Source organism: Lolium rigidum, chromosome 4, assembly GCF_022539505.1.
Source record: "Lolium rigidum isolate FL_2022 chromosome 4, APGP_CSIRO_Lrig_0.1, whole genome shotgun sequence".
NCBI lineage: Eukaryota > Viridiplantae > Streptophyta > Magnoliopsida > Poales > Poaceae > Lolium > Lolium rigidum.
In genome coordinates, this window is record NC_061511.1 from 46,951,289 (window position 1) to 46,972,038 (window position 20,750).

A 20,750-nucleotide genomic window follows, 5' to 3' on the forward strand; every position below is an offset into this window, starting at 1 on the left:
TCCGGACCGGGGGTTTGCACTCTCGGACCGACTCGAGGCCGAGCGAGTCTGGTGCCTTGGAAGGAACCGGCTGGTGATCCGGGTTCCCAAAGTCCATGCCGACTCTTCATCGCTCAGTAAAGCGCGGGGGCAGCGTGGAGCAATAGTGCCACGCGGCCGGGACCGGCCATCATGGCTTACGACGATCCGCGCGCTACGTGGGCCGACGGGCGATGCCAGGACATCTCCTCTCCCATACTCGTTGACCGTGGGCAGCCCGGATGGGACAGGGCCACGACGCCCCTCAACGGCTCCTCGAGCGTCACGCGCTCGGGAAGGAGCGGGAGCCGGAGCCGGCCAAGCCGGCGACGGGCTATAGGGTCTTATACGTAAAGTGCCTGGGTGCCTATATAAGCCGCGACTACCCCTCTCAGTGCGGGGGATCGATCATTCTCACTTCATTTCCACCCCCTAGCGCTGCCCTACTGTGAGAGAGACCATACGCCTTCCTTAGCCTCGGAGCAGCTGGGCCTACGTGCTCTAGGAGCACCATTGTGTCGTGTGATCACTATACACTCGAGCGGGGAGTAGGGGTTTTACCTCCCATCGGAGGGCCTCGGACCTCGCACAGGCGCGTCGCATCGCTTCGTCCCCTATACCCGCATCCCGGATACCTTCGCCGTGAGATCTCTCGGGAACCACTCGATTAGCCACTCCCATGGCATGTATGCCGGTGACCATACCCACGACACTAGTGAAAGTATGATCCCTTTGTGCCTTGTTTCCAACACCGCAGTCATCGCTTGTTCTAATGCTTTACCGCATCTTTACTTCCTGCAATATTCGCTACCATCAGCTGCGAGCGGCAAATAGCACTCCTTTTCTCGGTGCCGGTTATCTACTGTACATATTCATTCATACTACTTGTATTTCACTCTCTCTTCGCTGAACTAGTGCACCTATACATCTGACAAGTGTATTAGGTGTGTTGGGGACACAAGAGACTTCTTGTATCGTGATTGCAGGGTTGCTTGAGAGGGATATCTTTGACCTCTTCCTCCCCGAGTTCGATAAACCTTGGGTGATCCACTTAAGGGAAACTTGCTGCTGTTCTACAAACCTCTGCTCTTGGAGGCCCAACACTGTCTACAAGAATAGATGCACCCATAGACATCAAGCACTTTTCCGGCGCCGTTGCCGGGGAGGAAAGGTAAAAGGCACTCATACTCCGGTCCCGAGTAACTAAGTACTTTTCTCGTTGCCGTTGTGTGTGCGCTCGAAGCTATTTCCTTTAGAACCTGCAATTGCATCTTTTTGTCTCTTGTTTTACACTAGTAAGGCTTAATGGAAGACAACAACAAAATGAGAGATCTTTATGAACTTTATCTTGAATTAGGACATGATGTGTTTGAAGAGAAAATTAAAAAACCCATGGAACTTATGCATGCTAATGGGAATGTTATTAGTATGAATGCTTTGAACACTATTGTTGCTAATGCTATGGAAGAATTTAAGCTTGGGGAGGTCGGTTTTGATGAAAATGATCTCTTTAGTCCTCCGGGTATTGAGGAGAAAGTTTATGTTGATTATGATATGCCTCCCATATATGATGATTATAATGATAGTGGTCTTTTGGTGCCGCCTACTATGGAGAGTAAATTTATTATGATTATACTATGCCTCCTACACTTGATGAGAATAATAATGATAGCTACTTTGTTGAATTTGCTCCCACTACAACAAATAAAATTGATTATGCTTATGTGGAGAGTAATGATACTTTTATGCATGTGAATAAGAATGCTTTATGTGATACTTATATTGTTGAGTTTGTTCATGATGCCTCTGAAAATTATTATGAGAGAGGAAAATATGGTTGTAGAAATTTTCATGTTACTAAAACACCTCTCTATATGCTGAAATTTTTGAAGTTACACTGGTTTTATCTTCCTATGCTTGTTACTTTGCTCTTCATGAACTTGTTTATTTACAAGATTCCTATGCATAGGAAGCATGTTAGACTTAAATGTATTTTGAATTTGCTTTTTGATGCTCTCTTTTGCTTCAACTCTTATTTCTTGGGAGTGCATCATTGAAATTACTGAGCCCATCTTAATGGCTATAAAGAAAGAACTTCTTGGGAGATAACCCATGTCTTTATTTTACTACAGTACTTTTGTTTTATATTTGTGTCTTGGAAGTTGTTACTACTGTAGCAACCTCTCCTTATCTTATTTTATTGCATTGTTGTGCCAAGTAAAGTCTTTGATAGCAAGGTTGATACTAGATTTGGATTACTGCGCGAAACAGATTTGTCTATCACGAATTTGGGCAGGGTTCTCTGTAGGTAACTCAGAAAAATCTGCCAATTTACGTGCGTGATCCTCAGATATGTACGCAACTTTCATTCAATTTGAGCTTTTTCATCTGAGCAAGTCTGGTGCCACTTTAAAATTCGTCTTTACGGACTGTTCTGTTTTGACAAATTCTGCCTTTTATTTCGCATTGCCTCTTTTGCTATGTTGGGTGGATTCCTTTGTTCCATTAACTTCCAGTAGCTTTGGGCAATGTCCAGAAGTGTTAAGAATGATTGTGTTATCTCTGAACATGTGTTTTTTTTTTATTATGCACTAACCCTCTAATGAGTTTGTTTTGAGTTTGGTGTGGAGGAAGTTTTCAAGGGTCAAGAGAGGAGGATGATATACTATGATCAAGAAGAGTGAAAAGTCTAAGCTTGGGGATGCCCCGGTGGTTCATCCCTGCATATTTCAAGAAGACTCAAGCGTCTAAGCTTGGGGATGCCCAAGGCATCCCCTTCTTCATCGACAACTTATCAGGTTTCTTCTCTTGAAACTATATTTTTATTCGGTCACATCTTATGTACTTTACTTGGAGTGTCTGTGTGCTTTTATTTTTGTTTTTTTATTCTCATTCTCTGAATAAATGCTTGTGTGGGAGAGAGACACGCTCCGCTGGTTCATATGAACACTTGTGTTCTTAGCTTTTAATGTTCATGGCGAAGGTTGAAACTGCTTCGTTCATTGTTATATGGTTGGAAACAGGAAATGCTTCATGTGGTAATTGGTATAATGTCTTGAATAATTTGATACTTGGCAATTGTTGTGCTCATATAGATCATGTTTAAGCTCTTGCATCATGTACTTTGTACCCATTAATGAAGAACTACATAGAGCTTGTTAAAATTTGGTTTGCATGATTGGTCTCTAGAGTCTAGATATTTTCTGGTTAAGGTGTTTGAACAACAAGGAAGACGATGTAAAGTCTTATAATGCTTACAATATGTTCATATGTGAGTCTTGCTGCACCGTTTTATACTTGTGTTTGCTTCAAACAACCTTGCTAGCCTAGCCTTGTATTGAGAGGAATTCTTCTCGTGCATCCAAATCCTTGAGCCAAAAACTATGCCATTTGTGTCCACCATACCTACCTACTACATGGTATTTCTCTGCCATTCCAAGCAAATACTTCATGTGCTACCTTTAAACAATTCAAAAGCTATTATCTCTTATTTGTGTCAATGTTTTATAGCTCATGAGGAAGTATGTGGTGTTTATCTTTCGATCTTGTCATTTACTTCGGACAGACTTTCACCAATGGACTAGTGGCTTCATCCGCTTATCCAATAACTTTGCAAAAAGAGCTGGCAATGGGGTTCCTAGCCCCAATTAATTAACTTTCATTAATAATTCTCTTCACATGTTTTGCTCTGATCTATCAGTAAGCAACTTAATTTTGCAAATAGACACTCCTTCATGGTATGTGATTGTTGGAAGGCACCCGAGGATTCGGTTAGCCATGGCTTGAGAAAGCAAAGGTTGGGAGGAGTGTCATCCAAAAAAATAAAAAATATAAACTAAACTAAAGTACATGTGTAAACAAAGAGAAGAGGGATGATCTACCTTGCTGGTAGAGATAACGTCCTTCATGGGAGCCGCTGTTGAAAGTCTGGTTGATAAGGTAGTTAGAGTACCCATTACCATTCGTTGACAACAACAACACCTCTCAAAACTTTACTTTTATGCTCTCTATATGATTTCAAAACTTAAAAAGCTCTAGCACATGATTTAATCCCTGCTTCCCTCTGCGAAGGGCCATTCTTTTACTTTATGTTGAGTCAGTTTACCTATTCCTTCTATCTTAGAAGCAAACACTTGTGTAAACTGTGTGCATTGATTCTTACATATCTACCTATTGCACTTGTTATATTGCTTTATGTTGACAACTATCCATGAGATATATATGTTACAAGTTGAAAGCAATTGCTGAAACTTAATCATCCTTTGTGTTGCTTCAATGCCTTTTACTTTGAAATTATTGCTTATGAGTTAACTGTTATGCAAGACTTATTGATGCTTGTCTTGAAAGTACTATTCATGAAAAGTCTTTGCTATATGATTCAGTTGTTTACTCATTGTCTTCATCATTGCTTCGAATCGCTGCATTCATCTCATATGCTTTACAATAATGTTGATCAAGATTATGTTGGTAGCATGTCACTTAAGAAATTATCATTGTTATCGTTTACCTACTCGAGGGCGAGTAGGAACTAAGCTTGGGGATGCTTGATACGTCTCAAACGTATCTATAATTTCTTATGTTCCATGCTTGTTTTATGACAATACCTACATGTTTTGTACACACTTTATATCATATTTATGCGTTTTCCGGAACTAACCTATTGACGAGATGCCGAAGTGCCAGTTCCTGTTTTCTGCTGTTTTTGGTTTCAGAAATCCTAGTAAGGAAATATTCTCGGAATTGGACGAAATCAATGCCCAGCATCCTATTTTTCCACGAAGCTTCCAGAACACCCGAGAGCCAGCAGAGGGGGGCCACAGGGCCACCACACGCCAGGGTGGCGCGGCCAGGGCCAGGGCCGCGCCCCCCTACTGTGTCACCACCTCGTCAGCCCTCCGACTCCGCCTCTTCGCCTATTTAATGGTCCCTGACCTAAATCTTCGATACAAAAAAGCCACGGTACGAGAAACCTTCCAGAGCCGCCGCCATCGCGAAGCCAAGATCTGGGGGACAGGAGTCTCTGTTCCGGCACGCCGCCGGGACGGGGAAGTGCCCCGGAAGGCTTCTCCATCGACACCACCGCCATCTTCATCAACGCTGTTGTCTCCCATGAGGAGGGAGTAGTTCTCCATCGAGGCTAAGGGTTGTACCGGTAGCTATGTGGTTAATCTCTCTCTCTATACCCCAATACAATGATCTCATGAATTGCTTTGCATGATTGAGATCCATATGATGAGCCATATGATGAGTGCTACTCTTGTGATGTTATTAAAGTATTCTATTCCTCCTTCACGGTGTAATGGTGACAGTGTGTGCATCGTGTAGTACTTGGCGTAGGTTATGATCATAATCTCTTGTAGGTTGTGGAGTTAATTATTACTATGATAGTATTGATGTGATTTATTCCCCCTTCATAGTGTAAAGGTGACAGTGTGTATGCTATGTTAGTACTCGGTTTAAATTGCAAAGATCTATTATGCTCTAAAGGTTACTTAAATATGAATGCCGAATGTTGTGGAGCTTGTTAACTCCGGCATTGAGGTGCTCTTGTAGCCCTACACAACGAATGGTGTTCATTATCAAACAAGAGTATATGTAGCACAAAGGAAGAGAACTTATTTATTTATGTGATCAATGTTGAGAGTGTCCACTAGTGAAAGTATGATCCCTAGGCCTTGTTTCCAAATACTGCAATCATCGCTTGTTTACTGTTTTACTGCATCTTTACTTCCTGCAATATTACTACCATCAATTGCATGCCAGCAAGCACTTTTCTCGCGCCGTTACTACTGCTCATATTCATCCATACCACTTGTATTTCACTATCTCTTCGCCGAACTAGTGCACCTATACATCTGACAAGTGTATTAGGTGTGTTGGGGACACAAGAGACTTCTTGTATCGTGATTGCAGGGTTGCTTGAGAGGGATATCTTTGACCTCTTCCTCCCTGAGTTCGATAAACCTTGGGTGATCCACTTAAGGGAAACTTGTTGCTGTTCTACAAACCTCTGCTCTTGGAGGCCCAACACTGTCTACAAGAATAGAAGCACCCGTAGACATCATACCGTTACATTATTAAACACACAAAACATATAGAGATAGAGCTTGCTGTTTCACTACTACAAGTCAAGAAACACCAAGCAATGTCCTCATCGCAACGAAGACTCAATCCGCCAACACTGGACCTTAGACCTTGGCCGCCATTAAATTCTCTGTCGTTGATGAAAACAACCAGCGAAGGTTCACGACATTCCCTCCTAAAGCCGCACGACTAGAAGTATGGGTGCACATGACTGCATCCCATCCGATCCAACAATCTACAGGTATTAGGCGTCCAATGGAGATCGCCGACAGAGCCTTTCAAAAATTGTCACCAGCCTGATCAATGAGGGCCGGCATCAAGCAGAACACTATCTTGGGGCGAGAAGAATCCAAGGATCGCCATCTTTATTAAGCAGTTTGGCAGGGCCCCATACCGCCTCCCGCTGGCTTCCAACAATAGACTAGAGATCTCAGCGGGCACCGCCACCACCACACGCACCATGCGAAGATGAGGGGCTGAGCTGTAGTGAGTATCCTGAACCAGATGCTATGCCTGCCTTGTGGCCACAACGATCACCAAGGTCGTCGAAGAAGTCTGGGGCCGCCGCCACGTCTTCAATCTTCGTCGGACGAGCCACGCCGTCCAAGGCCGTAGTGAAGTTTCGATAGGAGATCCCCCACGCGAGGAGAAGGATGCCCCTGCCCCTGCCACCGCTAGTCGCGCTCGAAGATGATAACCCACCACCATCGATGTGTGCTGACACGGGCTTTGCCCACTGGCTTCCTCCGGCGGCAGCTAGGAGATGCGGGGGATGAGGGGTAGGGGACGGAGGCTAGGGTTTCGCCCAAGCCGCCCCCCGGGAGCGACGCGAGACTATGTCTCAAAAAGCCGCCGCGCACTTGGTTAATACACGGTGTATTTTTTTGACTTGAAATTTAGGTTTTTATATTAAAAAATGATCTATATATATTTTAATTCTTTTAAATAACAAAAAATTGAAGATCCATGGCAACGCATGATCATTGATCTAGTCAATACAACGTGCTAATTTTTGTAGGGAAGAGATTTAATTGCTACAGTATTTTATTTAATTTTACCGAAGCCAAATGTAGTACTCCATTCCATGAAATTTATATGAGATTTATTTAAATCTAAATGTATCAAAATAATAAATAACATTTAGATAAATTTAAATTTTCCTTAGATAAGTTTGATGGGACGGAATGCCTAGTATCATTTTTCAGACTATATAAGTTTGATGGGAAGAGATGAGCATTATTATTATTATAAGTTTGATGGGAAGAGATGAGCATTATTATTATTATTATTATTATTTTGCGTAAAAGGAAATGGAATTATTTTGAAAAGTATTCTAGATACCAGTTGGGCTGGATCACAGGTGGGCCTGAAAGCTTCCAGAGACGCCCGCCTACGCCTAGTACAATACAACTACCTCTGCTCTATAGCTCATCGTCCCCCCTTCTGAAGCCGGCGCCGCCTCCGGAACCTTCTAGAAACCTCTCCCTTCTCCCCCAGCTCCGGCGTACGCTCTCCTCGCCTGCCATGGCCGACGCCACCGCCGCCCTCTCAGGTACGTCCCACCAATCGATCCACCTCGCCGTCGTAACCCAAAACCTCACTCTCACTCACGCTATCTCACCCCCGATTCGCCGCAGCTCGGAGCAAGGTGCAAGGCTTCCTGGAGGCCGCGTGCTCCGGCGACCTCGATGCCCTCAGGAGTACGTCCCCCGCCTCCCGAGGGCGGCCAACAATTTTGTCCCGCAAAGCTTGCTCATCTGCTTGCTTCTGTTGTTTCTGCAGAGCTCGGCTCAGCGCTCGATGAGGACGGGAAGGGCGCGGCCGCCGTGGCCGCCGGCGTGAGGGACGCCAACAAGCGCACCGCGCTGCACTTCGCGGCACGGGAGGGGCGGACAGAGGTCTGCCAGTTCCTCGTCGAGCAGCTCCGCCTCCCCGTTGACACCAAGGACGACGATGGTATCGTAACCCCTAGCGTAACCCCGTGCTGAATTGCTTACTGTTTTAATTGGTCCCATTCTCGTGTTCGTGTTCGTCTGCAATTCAATTGAGGCTTGGCTTGCTATGGTGGTGGAATTTCTAGGTGAGACTCCGCTCATCCATGCGGCGCGGCAGGGCCGGCTGCAGACCGCGGAGTACCTGCTCGGCCACGGTGCTGACCCTTCCATTGCGTCTAATATGGGAGCCACGGCACTGCATCATGCTGCGGGGATAGGTAAGGGGGTCGTGATGCTAATCGATCTCTACTTGCTCTTGTTTTTTCACATTGATGAAGGGAAGAAAAATCTGAATGAAAATTGGTCATGTCATTTGTTGATGCAGGACACATAGAGCTTATGAAGCTTTTGCTTGGTAAGGGGGTTGATGTCGAATCCGAAAGTGACGCCGGTACTCCCCTTGTTTGGGCTGCTGGTCATGGACAGCAAGAGGCAGTCAAACTTCTGCTCCAACACAATGCTAAGGTAGTCTATGTGTTCTCTCCATCAATTCCTTAATCTCATCTATGTGCTAATTTTAGCCAATTATCAAAGCAGAAAACTGTTTCCAACCATGTAACATGCTGTAATATTAATCTTAGCATCTTCTGTTTGGAAGAACGATTACTCTTTAATTTGTAGCTACTAGCTAAGACCCCGTGTGTTGCTACGGAATTTATATTGTAGATATGACATCTTTACCAATCCTCAGGCAACACATAGCTTCTGATAATGCGATTTTAGTGATGTTATGTACATTTTAGCACTGTCAATGCCATTCCATGTTGATCGCCAAAAAGTGATATCTATAAAAAAAATGACGCCAGTAAGCGGAGGGTGGGCTGTAAGTAAGCTATTTGCTGCTAATGGGCCGCATTTATAGAAAATCCTAAGGGAAAGCTGGCAAGGAAGGTCGGGACACGGCCCTGTATGGCCCACCTGTAGTGTCGCCACTGTTACTGTATGTGTAGTCAGTTTAGTTAGGTGGGGTGTGGTGAACTTTCCTACTGAAGCAAGTTATTCCAAACCTTGTTCTTGCAGCCAAACAATGAAACTGCTGATGGTATCACATCACTGCTGTCTGCTGTTGCTGCTGGTTCCATCCCATGCTTGGAGGTTCTAATCCAGGTACATAATCTAACTGGATGAGTAGGTAAAGGATTGTTTGTTTGGTTCATTTTCGTCACTTTGATGCCATTGCTTGGTCTTTGGTTACTCGATGCTCTGTTTCCTTGTTCGACAATGTGGTTTGTGCGATGGGAATTTGACAATCATACACATAAACAGAACTACTACCTACCTCCGTTCCAGAATAAGCGTCGCAACTTTGTCTGGATACTGATGTATCTAGATGCATTTTAGTTGTAGGTACCTCCATATCTAGATAAAGTTGCGACACTTACTTTAGAACGGAGGGAGTTTATTCTCTTCTCTTTTCCCCCCTGCTACTTTTCTTTGGTTTCTCCATTGATATAATACACAGCATTGTTGCATATATTTGTTTACTGATATGCTCATTATCCGCTAATGCCTCTCCCACGATAATTAACTTAATAATATGCAACATAGGCAGGTGCAAACCCAAATGTCACGGCTGGTGGAGCAACCCCATTGCATATTGCTGCAGATAGTGGAAATCTGGAAATGGTCAAATGTTTGCTTCTAGCTGGAGGTGACCCAAATACCACTGATGATGTAAGTCACCATGTCTGAACACTTATATAATTTGCTACTGTAAATCTGTAACAATGCTATAGTTTCCTCTATTTCCTATTACAATATCTATAATCATCGTGATTCTGCATTACATTTTAGCTAGAGTGTACAACCACCTTTGACTGTTTTTTCCATGCAAACCTGAAGTATGGAAAATTATAAAAGTCCCTTTCTAAACTAATTCTTTATTAGGTAATAATTATTTGAAGCAGCATTGCGTATATATACATTTTTTCCCGAGAAAACGCAAAGGAATCTTTGCGTTTCATTTCATTGAAAAGATAGGATAATGAAGCTAACTGCTGATTGCCTTTTCCTTATTTCTTTCGTACAGGATGGACTAAAGCCCATACAGGTTGCTGCATTAAGGGATAACCTTGAAGTCGTGGAACATCTTTTACCATTGACTTCTCCAATCCCAGGCGTTTCGAACTGGACTGTTGATGGAATAGTAGAGTACACATTGTCTAAAATGGCTGAGGAAAAGGTGCTACGTGATTCTATTTGTGACTGATTTATATCTTCATATGCTCATGAAACCTCCGCTCCAAATTCTGTCAACTTTGACATCTGAATACGTTCTACAGGCACAAGTGAACGAAGCAGCTAGTTTAAAGAGCCGACAACCCGTTGAGGTGGGTGATTAGCATATATGCTTTTAATGACAGTCAAGGAGTCTAATTTTAAGTGATACAGTAGACTTGACAATATAACTATTGGATCTTGATGGCACAGTTTTGACATGACTTAAATTACCATGCAGGTGTCACCTGAGGCGAAAAAGAGATCCTTGGAAGCCAAATCGAGAGGCGACGATGCCTTCAGAAGAAAGGACTACCTAATAGCGGTGGATGCCTATACACAGGTAAAAGAATCATTTCCTTCTTGAAAGAGGTAGCATGGGACAAAAATAACTGTAGAAGACTAGAACTCTAGCTGCACGACACCTTAGTATTGATGCAATCTGGAGCAAACCTTCATTTATCCAGTGGTCATAAGTTTAGTGAATTACTCTGCATTTCAGGCTAGAAATATAATTGTTAGCTCACATGACATCTGAGTATCGATGCAGTCCCAAGCCATTACAGCCTTCATTTATCAAGTATTGCAAGTCTAGTGGGTTATACTAACTTAAAAAATCATGACAATGGAACAAAACTGTGCATTTCAGGCTATCGAGTTCGACCCGAACGAGGCTCCGCTGTTTTCGAACAGAAGCCTCTGTTGGCTGCGGGCAGGGCAAGGCGAGCGTGCGCTGGAGGATGCGAGAGCGTGCCGGGCACTGAGGCCGGACTGGGCAAAGGCTTGCTTCAGGGAAGGTGCCGCTCTGCGCCTGCTGCAGGTCTGTCGCTTGCACAGTTGCCCGGAGATTAATTCGATGCCCTTGTTTTTTATTTTATTTTTATACAGATTCATATAGGTTCACTCAAGAGTGCCCTTATTTGTGACAGAGGTTCGAAGAAGCCGCGAATGCCTTCTACGAGGGGGTGCAGCTTGAGCCTGAGAACAAAGAGCTCGTGAGCGCATTCAGGTAATCCAAAAAAACAATAACCCGTGTCCGTTGAAACAGAGATAGAGAGACATTTACAGTTGGTTGTTGTTTTACTCAATTGTTTATGTCGATTGTGACGACAGGGAGGCGGTGGAGGAGGGGAGGAGGTTCCACGGGACGGACAAGCCTGCGAACGGAAAGCAGTCTGAATGAGACCGATGATGTGACAAACCGAAGTTGCGCTAGCTGCTTGGATGAGCATCTGTCTATCTAGAATGGCATCTGCAATCCATTCCCTCTTGGTCAAGGAAGATGCCCTCAAATTCGATTAGAAATTTAGCCAGGTTTTGTAACTTGATTCGCACTGTATGAGTATGAGTACTGCCGTGATAGTTATCAGTCAGAGAGGGAAATCTGGTTTGTGAAACAGACACGGAGATGATCTGAAGCGAGAGCACTTGCATATTGTGTGAGTGTGAGTAGATGTTACAAATGGCCTGTTATGAGTAACGTCTGGCGGATTTTCCTTTTCAATATTATTACCATCATCATTTACTTTGATTACACTGGTTATTGTTGCGATTTTAGTTCTGTCTGCAATGGTTGTACATTCTGAACAGTGTTGCCAGCACCGCGATCATTGCCTCCATTGTTACTTCCACCAGTTGGGCCACCATAGTTCCCTCTTGGTTTCCACGACCACCACGCTAGCAGAGGAGTCTTGTACGGTTGGGGCTCGTTGCACTGCTGCGCATCTGAACTCGGGTATCTTTCCGGAGGAGTGCTTCGGTGTCCCCTTAGCTCATGGTTCTGAAAAGTTGGAGTGCTTCCGTTCCGTGTCCCCCCATTTAGCTCCATGGTTCTGAGAAGTTAGAGCTGCTTTAACTTATTTTTTAATTTGTGGAGCTGCTTTGGCTTTTGTATAAATACGTGGAGTTGATTCCACGGAACAGGAAAACACGGAGCGGTTGTTTATTTACGTCTGCCACCGGTAAATGACCAAAACATTACGTACGTTTTATCTTTCTCCTCCTGCAGTTCTGCTCCTCTTTTGGGCATGTTTCCTAACGTCGAGACTCTTTCCCGATTTGCCAATGCTCCCGGATGTAATGGATAACATCCCTTTGTTTTCCCACGCCGCCTCACCTAGGATGAAGTTGGTTGAGGTGGCCACAACAAGCTTCTGGCGACAGCGGCAGCGAGCTACAACTCGATTTGCGCGGCAGCGAGAACAAATCGAACAAGTTTGACTCCGATGGAAGGTACGTTGATTCGTTCGCCGACGGCCTCGATTCGGTGGCGGCAGACGTGAATCGCGTTGCGGTGAATTCAAATCAGGGTATTGGGAAACATGCCCGCGAGAGGAGGGAAGAAAGATAAAATGTGTGTAACGGTTTGGTCACTTATCGATGGAAGTGGAATGTAAATAAACAACCGCTTCGTGTTTTCTTGTTCTGTGGAATCAACTCCACGTATTTATACCAAAAGCTGAAGCAGCTCCATAGATAAAAAAAAGATGAAGCACCTCCAGCTTTTCAGAACCATGGAGCTGAGAAGAGGGCACCGAAGCACTCCTCACCTTTCCAGGTCCTTGCTGCAATCGCATCCGTCTACGAGAGAATCATACTCCTCGCCAAGACCAAACAGTAGGTAGGCGATGATCTCTTCGTCGACAAGAGGCTTGCCATGTTAAATATAGGTCTAGTGATGTATATATATATATATGCAAAAGCTTTGGTATGTAACCAAACTGCAGCCAAGATCCGTGCTAAGAATAGGCAATTTCTTTTCCAAACGAACATTTTCCTTTTTAGTGGCCCGATACCCTGCACCCGCGTCTGACTCTTGGGCAGACCAGCAGCAACAGTCTGCGCTCTGTAGAGGAGCCGTTGGGCTTGTCCGTTTCTTTTTGGACCGTTGGGTTTGGCATATTTCTCTCGGAAGCGCATATAGCGCCCCAGCGTCGCCGTGGCCCTAATTTCACCCCGTTTCCATCGGCGCCCCCGCAGACCCCTCTCGACTCACATCCCGCGAATCGCCGGCCTTCTTCCCCCCGAGCCGAGGACATCCTGCCTGCCTTCTTCCCAGTCGGCGTCCACTCCCTGCTACCCACCCACGGGTCTGGCCGTGCCCCCTCCCATTCTGCGCGCCTGCGCCGGCCCACTGCTCCTCCCCATCGACGCGACCTGGTCCTCCCCAGCTGCACCCAGCTCCTTCCCCTCCGGCGTGAGGAGATAAGCATCTCCGACGGGCTGGTCCGGCAGCAGATGAAGTACCTCCGTTTCTTCCGCAAGAGGATGAACACCAAGCCCTCCCTCGCACGGGCCCATCCACTGCGTGCTCGTACAGATGACCCTGTCGGCGGATGGGACAATGCGCACACACTTCAGCACCAACAAGCCACTGCCACTCCACCAAGGACACTGATACGCCGGAGCTCTACACCATGATCCGGTTGCTTGTGATTTTCTGTCTCTTGGCATCAAATCCTATATGTCTAAATATGTCCTTTTGATTCTGGTGTAAAGATGCTGATTAAATTATTGGTCCTTGGCTGTGGCTCTTTGCATCAGTATGATTCGATGTCCTTGGACGACTTATTAACTGTAAATCCTTGTTTTGGATTGTTGATTTTTTTGCCATGTAGATTTCCTGCAAGACATACTAAAACATACACTCCCTGCTACCAAATGTGTGTAGTAATGTATTTTGACTGATTTGTAGGGGACAGTCGTAGCAGTCCATAGTTTTAGCAGAATGGAGAAAGGCCATCTTACAATTGGAAACACCAAATCTCAAGCAAGGGGAATAGAACATATCAAAATTGTCGTGAATTATTCACTTGTGTATCTAGAGGCCATTCTCTGTTGATGGGATCTAGTGTCCATTTAGATTATTGTGTGATTCAGTAATATTTAATTAGCCCTCAAGCAATCTTTCCCTTTCACCGTGTTCTAGTGTACTTCACTTCTCGGATCTTTCATGTGCTGATTGTACGCTCAATTTGGTTCACCTCCAACCTTACCTATTTTCCCCTTGTTGCTGTCATGTTGGTTCCACTTGGGACAGTGAGGAATTGAAAGAGGTGAAGATCTCCAGGAGAGATGCAAGCTTTGCACTGCTGCCCGAATCAATCTGAGATTAAATTTAGGTACTTCAAAATTTTGACCGTGCGCCGGATGTAGTTTTAGGAGGGTTCTTGAAAATCTAAGTTGTGGTGCGAGATTTTTTTTTTTTTTTTGCTTTACCTATGAAACTCGAGACATTGGGCCAATATGCAAGATTAATTAGATTTACTCTGTTTGTAGTTACTTAACAATGTCGAACGGGGTGCTAGATTTATTTTTAGGAGGGTGCTTAAATAATCAAGTTGCCTTGCCCGCTAATTTTCTTGACATAAAAAATGACTCGCGACATCAGACCTACCGATTTGCATGTTTGATTATCTTTTGAGAGTAACTTTAGGTACTTCAAAATTTTGACTAGGTGCTGGATGAATTATGAGGAAGGAGCTTTGAACATTAAGTGCTGATATATTTAATTGAGGCACAAGATAAGAAGAGTGATGATACCAAATTTGAAATTTGACTAGGTACCTTGTATCTTATCATCAGGTATTGAATATACATTAACCAAGGTGCGAGATAATTGGACTGTCGGTACCGATTCTTATTTACCATCGGGTACCAGATCAATACTAGTCAAGGCACGAGATAATAAGATTGATGGTACTTAAATTTAACTAGGTACCTTCTCTCTTATCGCCAGGTACCGAATATACATTAACCAAGGTGCGAGACAATGGCATTTTTGGTACTAAACATTGTCTAGTTTGATTATCTTTTTGCTTGAGTGCATTTTTAGGTACTTCGGTATTTCAACCAGGTGCCGGATGTATTTTTAGGAGGGTGCGTTAAAAGATATGTTGCGGTGCCGAATAATTTTGCTTGACCTCGAAAATGACTTTTGGCATCAGACCTACCTTAGGAAATTTTGATTACATTTTTAGGTACTTAAAAATTGCAACCGGGTGCCGAATGAACTTATTGGAGGGTGCTTGAAATGTTAAGTTTTGGTCCCGAATAATTTTTCTTGACCCATAAAATCACTTTTGACAACGGTTCTACCATATGCAAGTTTGATTATCTTTTTTCTTGAGTACATTTTTAGGTACTTCGGAATTTAAACCAGGTGCCGGATGTATTTTTAGAAGGGTGCGTTAAAAGATACGTTGCGGTGCCGAATATTTAGGTTGTGGTGCTGAATAATTTGATCGGCCTATGAAATGACATGCGGTATCGTACTTGACAATTTACTTAAGTTCTAGGTACTGAATGTATTGTTAGGAGGGTGCTGGAATACTAAATTTCGGTTGCTGAATAATTTGTAAGACCTATAAAATAACACGTGACATCATATTTGACGAATTGCAAGTGTGATTATTAGTTTATTAGGTACTTTACTATTTTAACTAGGGCCGGATGTATTTTTAGATGGGGTGATCCAATATAGGTACTTTATACTATTTCAACCAAGGTGCTCGATGTATTGGTAGGAGGGTGCTAGAATACTATAATTCTGGTGGTGTATAATTGGTTCGACCTATAAAATAACATTCGACACCAAGATATGGTAGGGGATACGTATGTTAATTAACCCAGCAAAAGCGTGAGGCTGCTCGATCGTGCACATAGCCATGGATACAAGCATATACTCTCTCTCTCTTTCCTTTGTGTGCATTGAGTCGTACACGGCAAGCTGTTGCAAGCCGTGCCGTGCGACCGAGGGAACTGAATCGGCCCACCCCCAGCCTCACGCGCACAACAGAAAACTTCACCGTTCTCTTCTCTTCTAGTGCGCGACACATGACGCGCTCCTGTCCGGCGCAGGCGTGCGCATGGCGATATATAGCGAGCAGCTCCAGCTCCTTGTCCCATCGGCAGCACACGCACGCATTGGGAGTTGTCCACTGCGGTACCGGCCCAACCTGGCTGCAATTTCAAATCGAACCAAAAACATGAAGCTGCTTGAACGACAAACAAAATGCCACAACGGGAAACGTTTGTGGCCTGCTAAAGCCCAGGAATCCAGCGCTTGGACTGTATCGCTTTAGTTTGAAATTTCTGCAGGTATGTGGCCCAACGTTCTGCCCAGAGCTGTATAAGTAGGTCATTTTTGAATTCAATATGAATCCTCACATCACAACAACATACACACAAACAGAAACCGGTTTCAAATATCCTGCACGCGCTCTCGTACTATGGGTCACACTAAAAACTAGTACTGTAGGAGAAAAGAAGTACCTATCTCAAAGCACATTGACGGCAATGATAGCATGCGCTGGGGTAAGGTTACGTACCAAAACCACGCCTATATATAAGAGACGTGCAGTGACTTTGACCCAATAAAGTAAACCGATTCTACGCCAACGACAATTGCCGTCGGCATAACCTTACATGCCGTCGGCACATGCCTACACCGACGAACCTCTCTCATTCTATCTTGCCAATGGTCGACCACACCTCCTAAGTCGTATAGTCATCAGAGGCGAAGCGAACCGGCTGCGCCGCCGGAGAGAGGGATGGAATCTTATATGGGTTTTGGTTGTCGCCTCCTGTCCGCACGAACGACATGGGTTAGTCCTAGTCCATCGGGTTTGGCAATCTGCCGACCATTCTAAGTGTAGATTTTCCATGACGTTCTATTTTTCTAATATGATCCAAATTTATAACTGGAACACATGTAGTAAAAAAGAAGCGGTTAGGCTAATAAATTTACATAGTATATTTTTGGTTTGTTATTTGTGGTGTCCCTGTCCGTCGCGAGGGGAAGACGCGAAGCATCTCTCGTACCCACGCCGGAAACCCTCGTCTTCTTCCCCGCCGGAAGCCGGAAGCCGGAATCCGCCGGAGCACGCCTCAAAGCGGAACAGATCTCCTCGTCCTCCCCCTCTCAACCGTATCTGCTCCGGCGCCGGCGGCTCCTCGTCCCCCTTCTCTCGGTAAGGAAGCCCTAGCCTTGCTCGGATTGTACCTTGTTGCTACGAAGAATCGAATCGATTCCAATCCACTTGGATCTCGATCGGCCTCGCTTGCCGTGTGTAGCCAGGGCTGTCGTGCTGCGGGGGCCGTGGTTGCTCCATCCACTTGTATTCTGCCCGGGATCTGGGGAACAAATTGGGGGATTGCTTTCCAGGTGCCCAGCGTTTTGACGCCGCCCCTGGAGGCTCAGAGGGACGCTGCAAAGTGGAGTCCATGATGCTTTACTGCCCTGCTGTGAATTCTACTCGGGCTAGTTGAAGATTCTGATTCGTGTCGAATAGGGCAAGCAGATTGTGGAAAAGTCCCTGCATTGTGCGCTAGTTAAATCATAACTCTGTTTTAAGCTGCAATCTGGTAAATGTGGCTGTATGCAAGTCAGCTGTTGTCTTATACATGCTGGAGCAAGCTCACCTCCCCTAATCTGCTATATGCCCAGTACTAGGTCCTGTTACACAGGATTACATATCAAATTTTCCATGTGACTATATTAGATACCTGATGTTCGTTTGTCTCTGTAGAGCTGTCTGTGATGACAAGTAGTTTATCTGCATAGCGTTAAAAGAACTGTTGTGCAAAAAATTCATAGCCGTATGAATTATAGGAAATATGTTTGTCTGTTTGATTAAAGATGTTACTCCATAATTTGAGCAGAATTATTTAAAAACAATACTTGACTAAAAGTTCATGCCCTGGCCCCTTGTTTAATGCCTCTCCATTAATGCCATCGACCTGCCATTAGCATCCCCCTTCGCGGTGGAATCTTTAGGGAATATGTTGCTATGAGCAAGCTTTTTGAGTCGCGGCTCAAAAGTGAGTCGTCAACCCAGTGTATAGTCGACGAAAGTCCCTGTATAGTCGCCATAAGTCGTTGTACAGTCGTGAATCGCCGTGATTTTAAGAAAACGACTCGACGAAAGCATGGCTATGAGTTCCTCTCAAATCCATCGGTCTGTCCTGTTTGCCCTTGACGGATATATTTGCTGCCTTGCGCTTGCATAGTGGAATTATACTACAAAACAGTCAGCTTGTTTCCCAATTCTTAGATCCATAAGCCTCTGAATCAGTATGGGCTATTCACTTCTTCTTTAGTAGCAGCCACCAGGTGAACTATTGTTTCTTGGAAGATGCACTACAGCAAGTTTTTATTGCATTGCTGTGCACATGTTTATTTACGTCTGTAGGATCTGAAAGCTTGAAAATAGAAATGTTGATTATGATAATTCCTGACCTTTTAACTGGAAAGCATTCTGTAACTGTGGTTTCCCTCATGTTGTTAATGTAGAATTCCGTGCAGTAGCAATATTGGCTATTCATTTGCTTCTGTAATACAAGCCACAAGGTGAACTAGTATTTCTTGGAAAATGCAATACTATGAGTTCCTATTTATTGTTTTGCACATGTTTATTTAAGTCTGCTATATAATCTGTGACCTTTTTTTTAACTGGAGAGCATGTACAATTTTGGGTGCTCTCATGTTGGTAATGCAGAATTCTGTGCAGAGCCAAATATTCATCATTCTGTTATGTAACACTTAACAAACATGCACGAGGCATTTAAATTTCTAACTGGAAAGCATTCTTTGTTCTATATTTATGCAGTCATTTTGTTATTGCCTCATAATTCAATCCATTTAACATGTAGATAATACTGTACTGAAAAGCATTCACAGTAGAGCCCAGCTGTTCTACTATTTCAGATTCCTGAAAACTTGCTTCCTTGAACATCCTTAGATGTTGTTGTTAGTGACTTTTTTTCCCCTTGTGATGGTATTTCAGGATTGGTGGTTGCTATGGGTGAATACACGATCCAGATAAGCACCAAGCTGATCGATCAGCTCGCCCGCGACGACGAGAAGGTGAAAAGGAGGGTCAGGAAACCCAAGCCCAAGAAGGTTGTTGAACAACCAGAAGAGCCTCAGGACAATGGGAGGGAGCTTCCAAGCGAGCCGAAGAGCAGCCCCGCCCCTGCTCCCGGGTGGCAGCTGCCACCCCCCGTGTACCTGCCAGTTACCCCTGCTCCTCCTCCACCACCTTCGCCCTCAATCCAGGAGGCGGAAGCCATACGCGCCGTGGTGGCGGAGAGTGTGAAGGTGCTGGAGAAGCTGGACAAGCAGGAGGCTGGGATGCAGCAGGAGCTCGCCAGGAGAGCCAAGGAGCTGCATGACAGGGAGTTCAAGCTGCCCTACCAGAACCCCGTGCCGTGCGCTGATGAGAAGGCAGCCTGCCATGAGTGCTACGTGAGCAACGCCGCGAAAGACCCGCTCAAGTGCGCCGAGGCGGTCAAGAGGTTCGAGGCGTGCGTCCGCATGGCCAGGCATAGCAGCAGCGTTGCGATGAAATAAGTGAGGCGGCAGGCACACGATTTTGCCTTGTTGGGATGGTTTTGAATAACCTGGATGTTCTGGGTGTGACCTGAAACAAACACATGTGTAGATTAATTCCGACAAACGGTTTGCAGTGCACCGTTCTAGGGTGAGGCCTGAGTGGGTGTCCTTGAACTTTGGGGTTCCCCACGTTCTGCTGCAAGATGGAACATGGATTGTAGCTGCGAATTAAGTTCTTTTGATGAGTAGCAGATAAGCAAACTGGCGATCCAGCGGTAGTTTCTGAATGTCATGAAACCCTCTTCTCATTTTCACAAGATTGCGTCATCCCGTATGAAGCGGATAACTGCTTGCTATTTATAATCTTTTGGTCTCCATCCCATGTAAACTCTAAAGAAAGAAAAAAAGGAGACCCATGCCATGATTTAAAAATATTTTCTATTTAGTAGTCTAAGTTTCTCGAGTAAATGGCACTGGGAGTCACACAACTTGTCCCGCATGTGCACTTAAGTCACGGAAATTGCAAAATGTGCAAATGAGTCACATAACTTTACTTCCGTGTGCACGCTAGGTCACAAACCGGTCTGCTGTCTGGTTTCGCGAAAATACCGCCATAAATTTTGCAGAAACAACCCTTGCTATCTCTATATCCTGAAGAAGTCAGCCCCAGAGTGACCAACCTGTCCGTGCGGGTCCCACCTATCAGGCGCGTAAGAAAGAAGAAAAATCAAAATAGGCACGGTGTCGTATTCAACTCGTATATATACTTTCCAAATTATTATTTTCAACAGCCCAAATCATAACGATTTTTTACCGCAACTTCTCACGTACATAATAACAATGTATATGTATTTCCGAAATAAAATTTGTATTTTTAAATTTCAAATTTTAAAATATGCTAATTCTCCAGAGTAATATATACTACCTCTGTCCATTTTTAGATGTCAAAAATTTATCTAAATTCGAATGTATCTAGACATTTTTTAGGTATAGATATATCTAAATTTAGACGAACCACTGGACATCTATTAACGGACAGAGGGAGTAATATAATAAGATTAATCTACCCATTGTACTCAAGCGATCATGTGGTTTGTTGGTTC

The 20,750-nt window shown here is 44.5% G+C and overlaps 2 protein-coding genes across 3 annotated transcripts; both read left to right on the plus strand.

Annotated features, from left to right (window-relative positions):
• The first annotated feature begins 7,522 nt into the window (after positions 1 to 7,522).
• LOC124707963 (putative ankyrin repeat protein RF_0381) lies at positions 7,523 to 11,847 on the plus strand. The gene is made up of 13 exons (XM_047239656.1): positions 7,523 to 7,654; positions 7,740 to 7,802; positions 7,885 to 8,058; positions 8,183 to 8,314; positions 8,422 to 8,561; positions 9,117 to 9,203; positions 9,645 to 9,770; positions 10,126 to 10,278; positions 10,379 to 10,426; positions 10,555 to 10,656; positions 10,963 to 11,133; positions 11,243 to 11,322; positions 11,427 to 11,847. Exons 1-13 carry the CDS (start codon positions 7,627 to 7,629, stop codon positions 11,494 to 11,496), a joined length of 1,374 nt encoding a protein of 457 aa, XP_047095612.1. The 5' UTR covers positions 7,523 to 7,626; the 3' UTR covers positions 11,497 to 11,847.
• A 5,338-nt stretch (positions 11,848 to 17,185) lies between these two features.
• Positions 17,186 to 19,760, plus strand: LOC124648010. Of its 2 annotated transcripts, XM_047187842.1 has the most exons (3): positions 18,222 to 18,426; positions 18,607 to 18,663; positions 19,100 to 19,760. In XM_047187842.1, the coding sequence occupies exon 3, from the start codon at positions 19,114 to 19,116 to the stop codon at positions 19,663 to 19,665; it is 552 nt and encodes a 183-aa protein (XP_047043798.1). In that variant the 5' UTR covers positions 18,222 to 18,426; positions 18,607 to 18,663; positions 19,100 to 19,113; the 3' UTR covers positions 19,666 to 19,760. The 2 variants fall into 2 exon arrangements, with proteins under 2 accessions (XP_047043797.1, XP_047043798.1); XM_047187841.1 differs by lacking the exons at positions 18,222 to 18,426; positions 18,607 to 18,663 and adding an exon at positions 17,186 to 17,284.
• Positions 19,761 to 20,750: the final 990 nt, after the last annotated feature.

Excerpts from the sequence above, each read along its gene's own strand:
- LOC124707963 (XM_047239656.1), top strand. The coding sequence starts at position 7,627 with ATGGCCGACGCCACCGCCGCCCTCTCAG. Across the intron at positions 8,059-8,182 it reads TGACACCAAGGACGACGATG|GTGAGACTCCGCTCATCCAT; the intron begins GTATCGTAACCC and ends TGGAATTTCTAG. Across the intron at positions 10,657-10,962 it reads CGGTGGATGCCTATACACAG|GCTATCGAGTTCGACCCGAA; the intron begins GTAAAAGAATCA and ends TGTGCATTTCAG.
- LOC124648010 (XM_047187841.1), top strand. The coding sequence starts at position 19,114 with ATGGGTGAATACACGATCCAGATAAGCACCAAGCTGATCGATCAGCTC.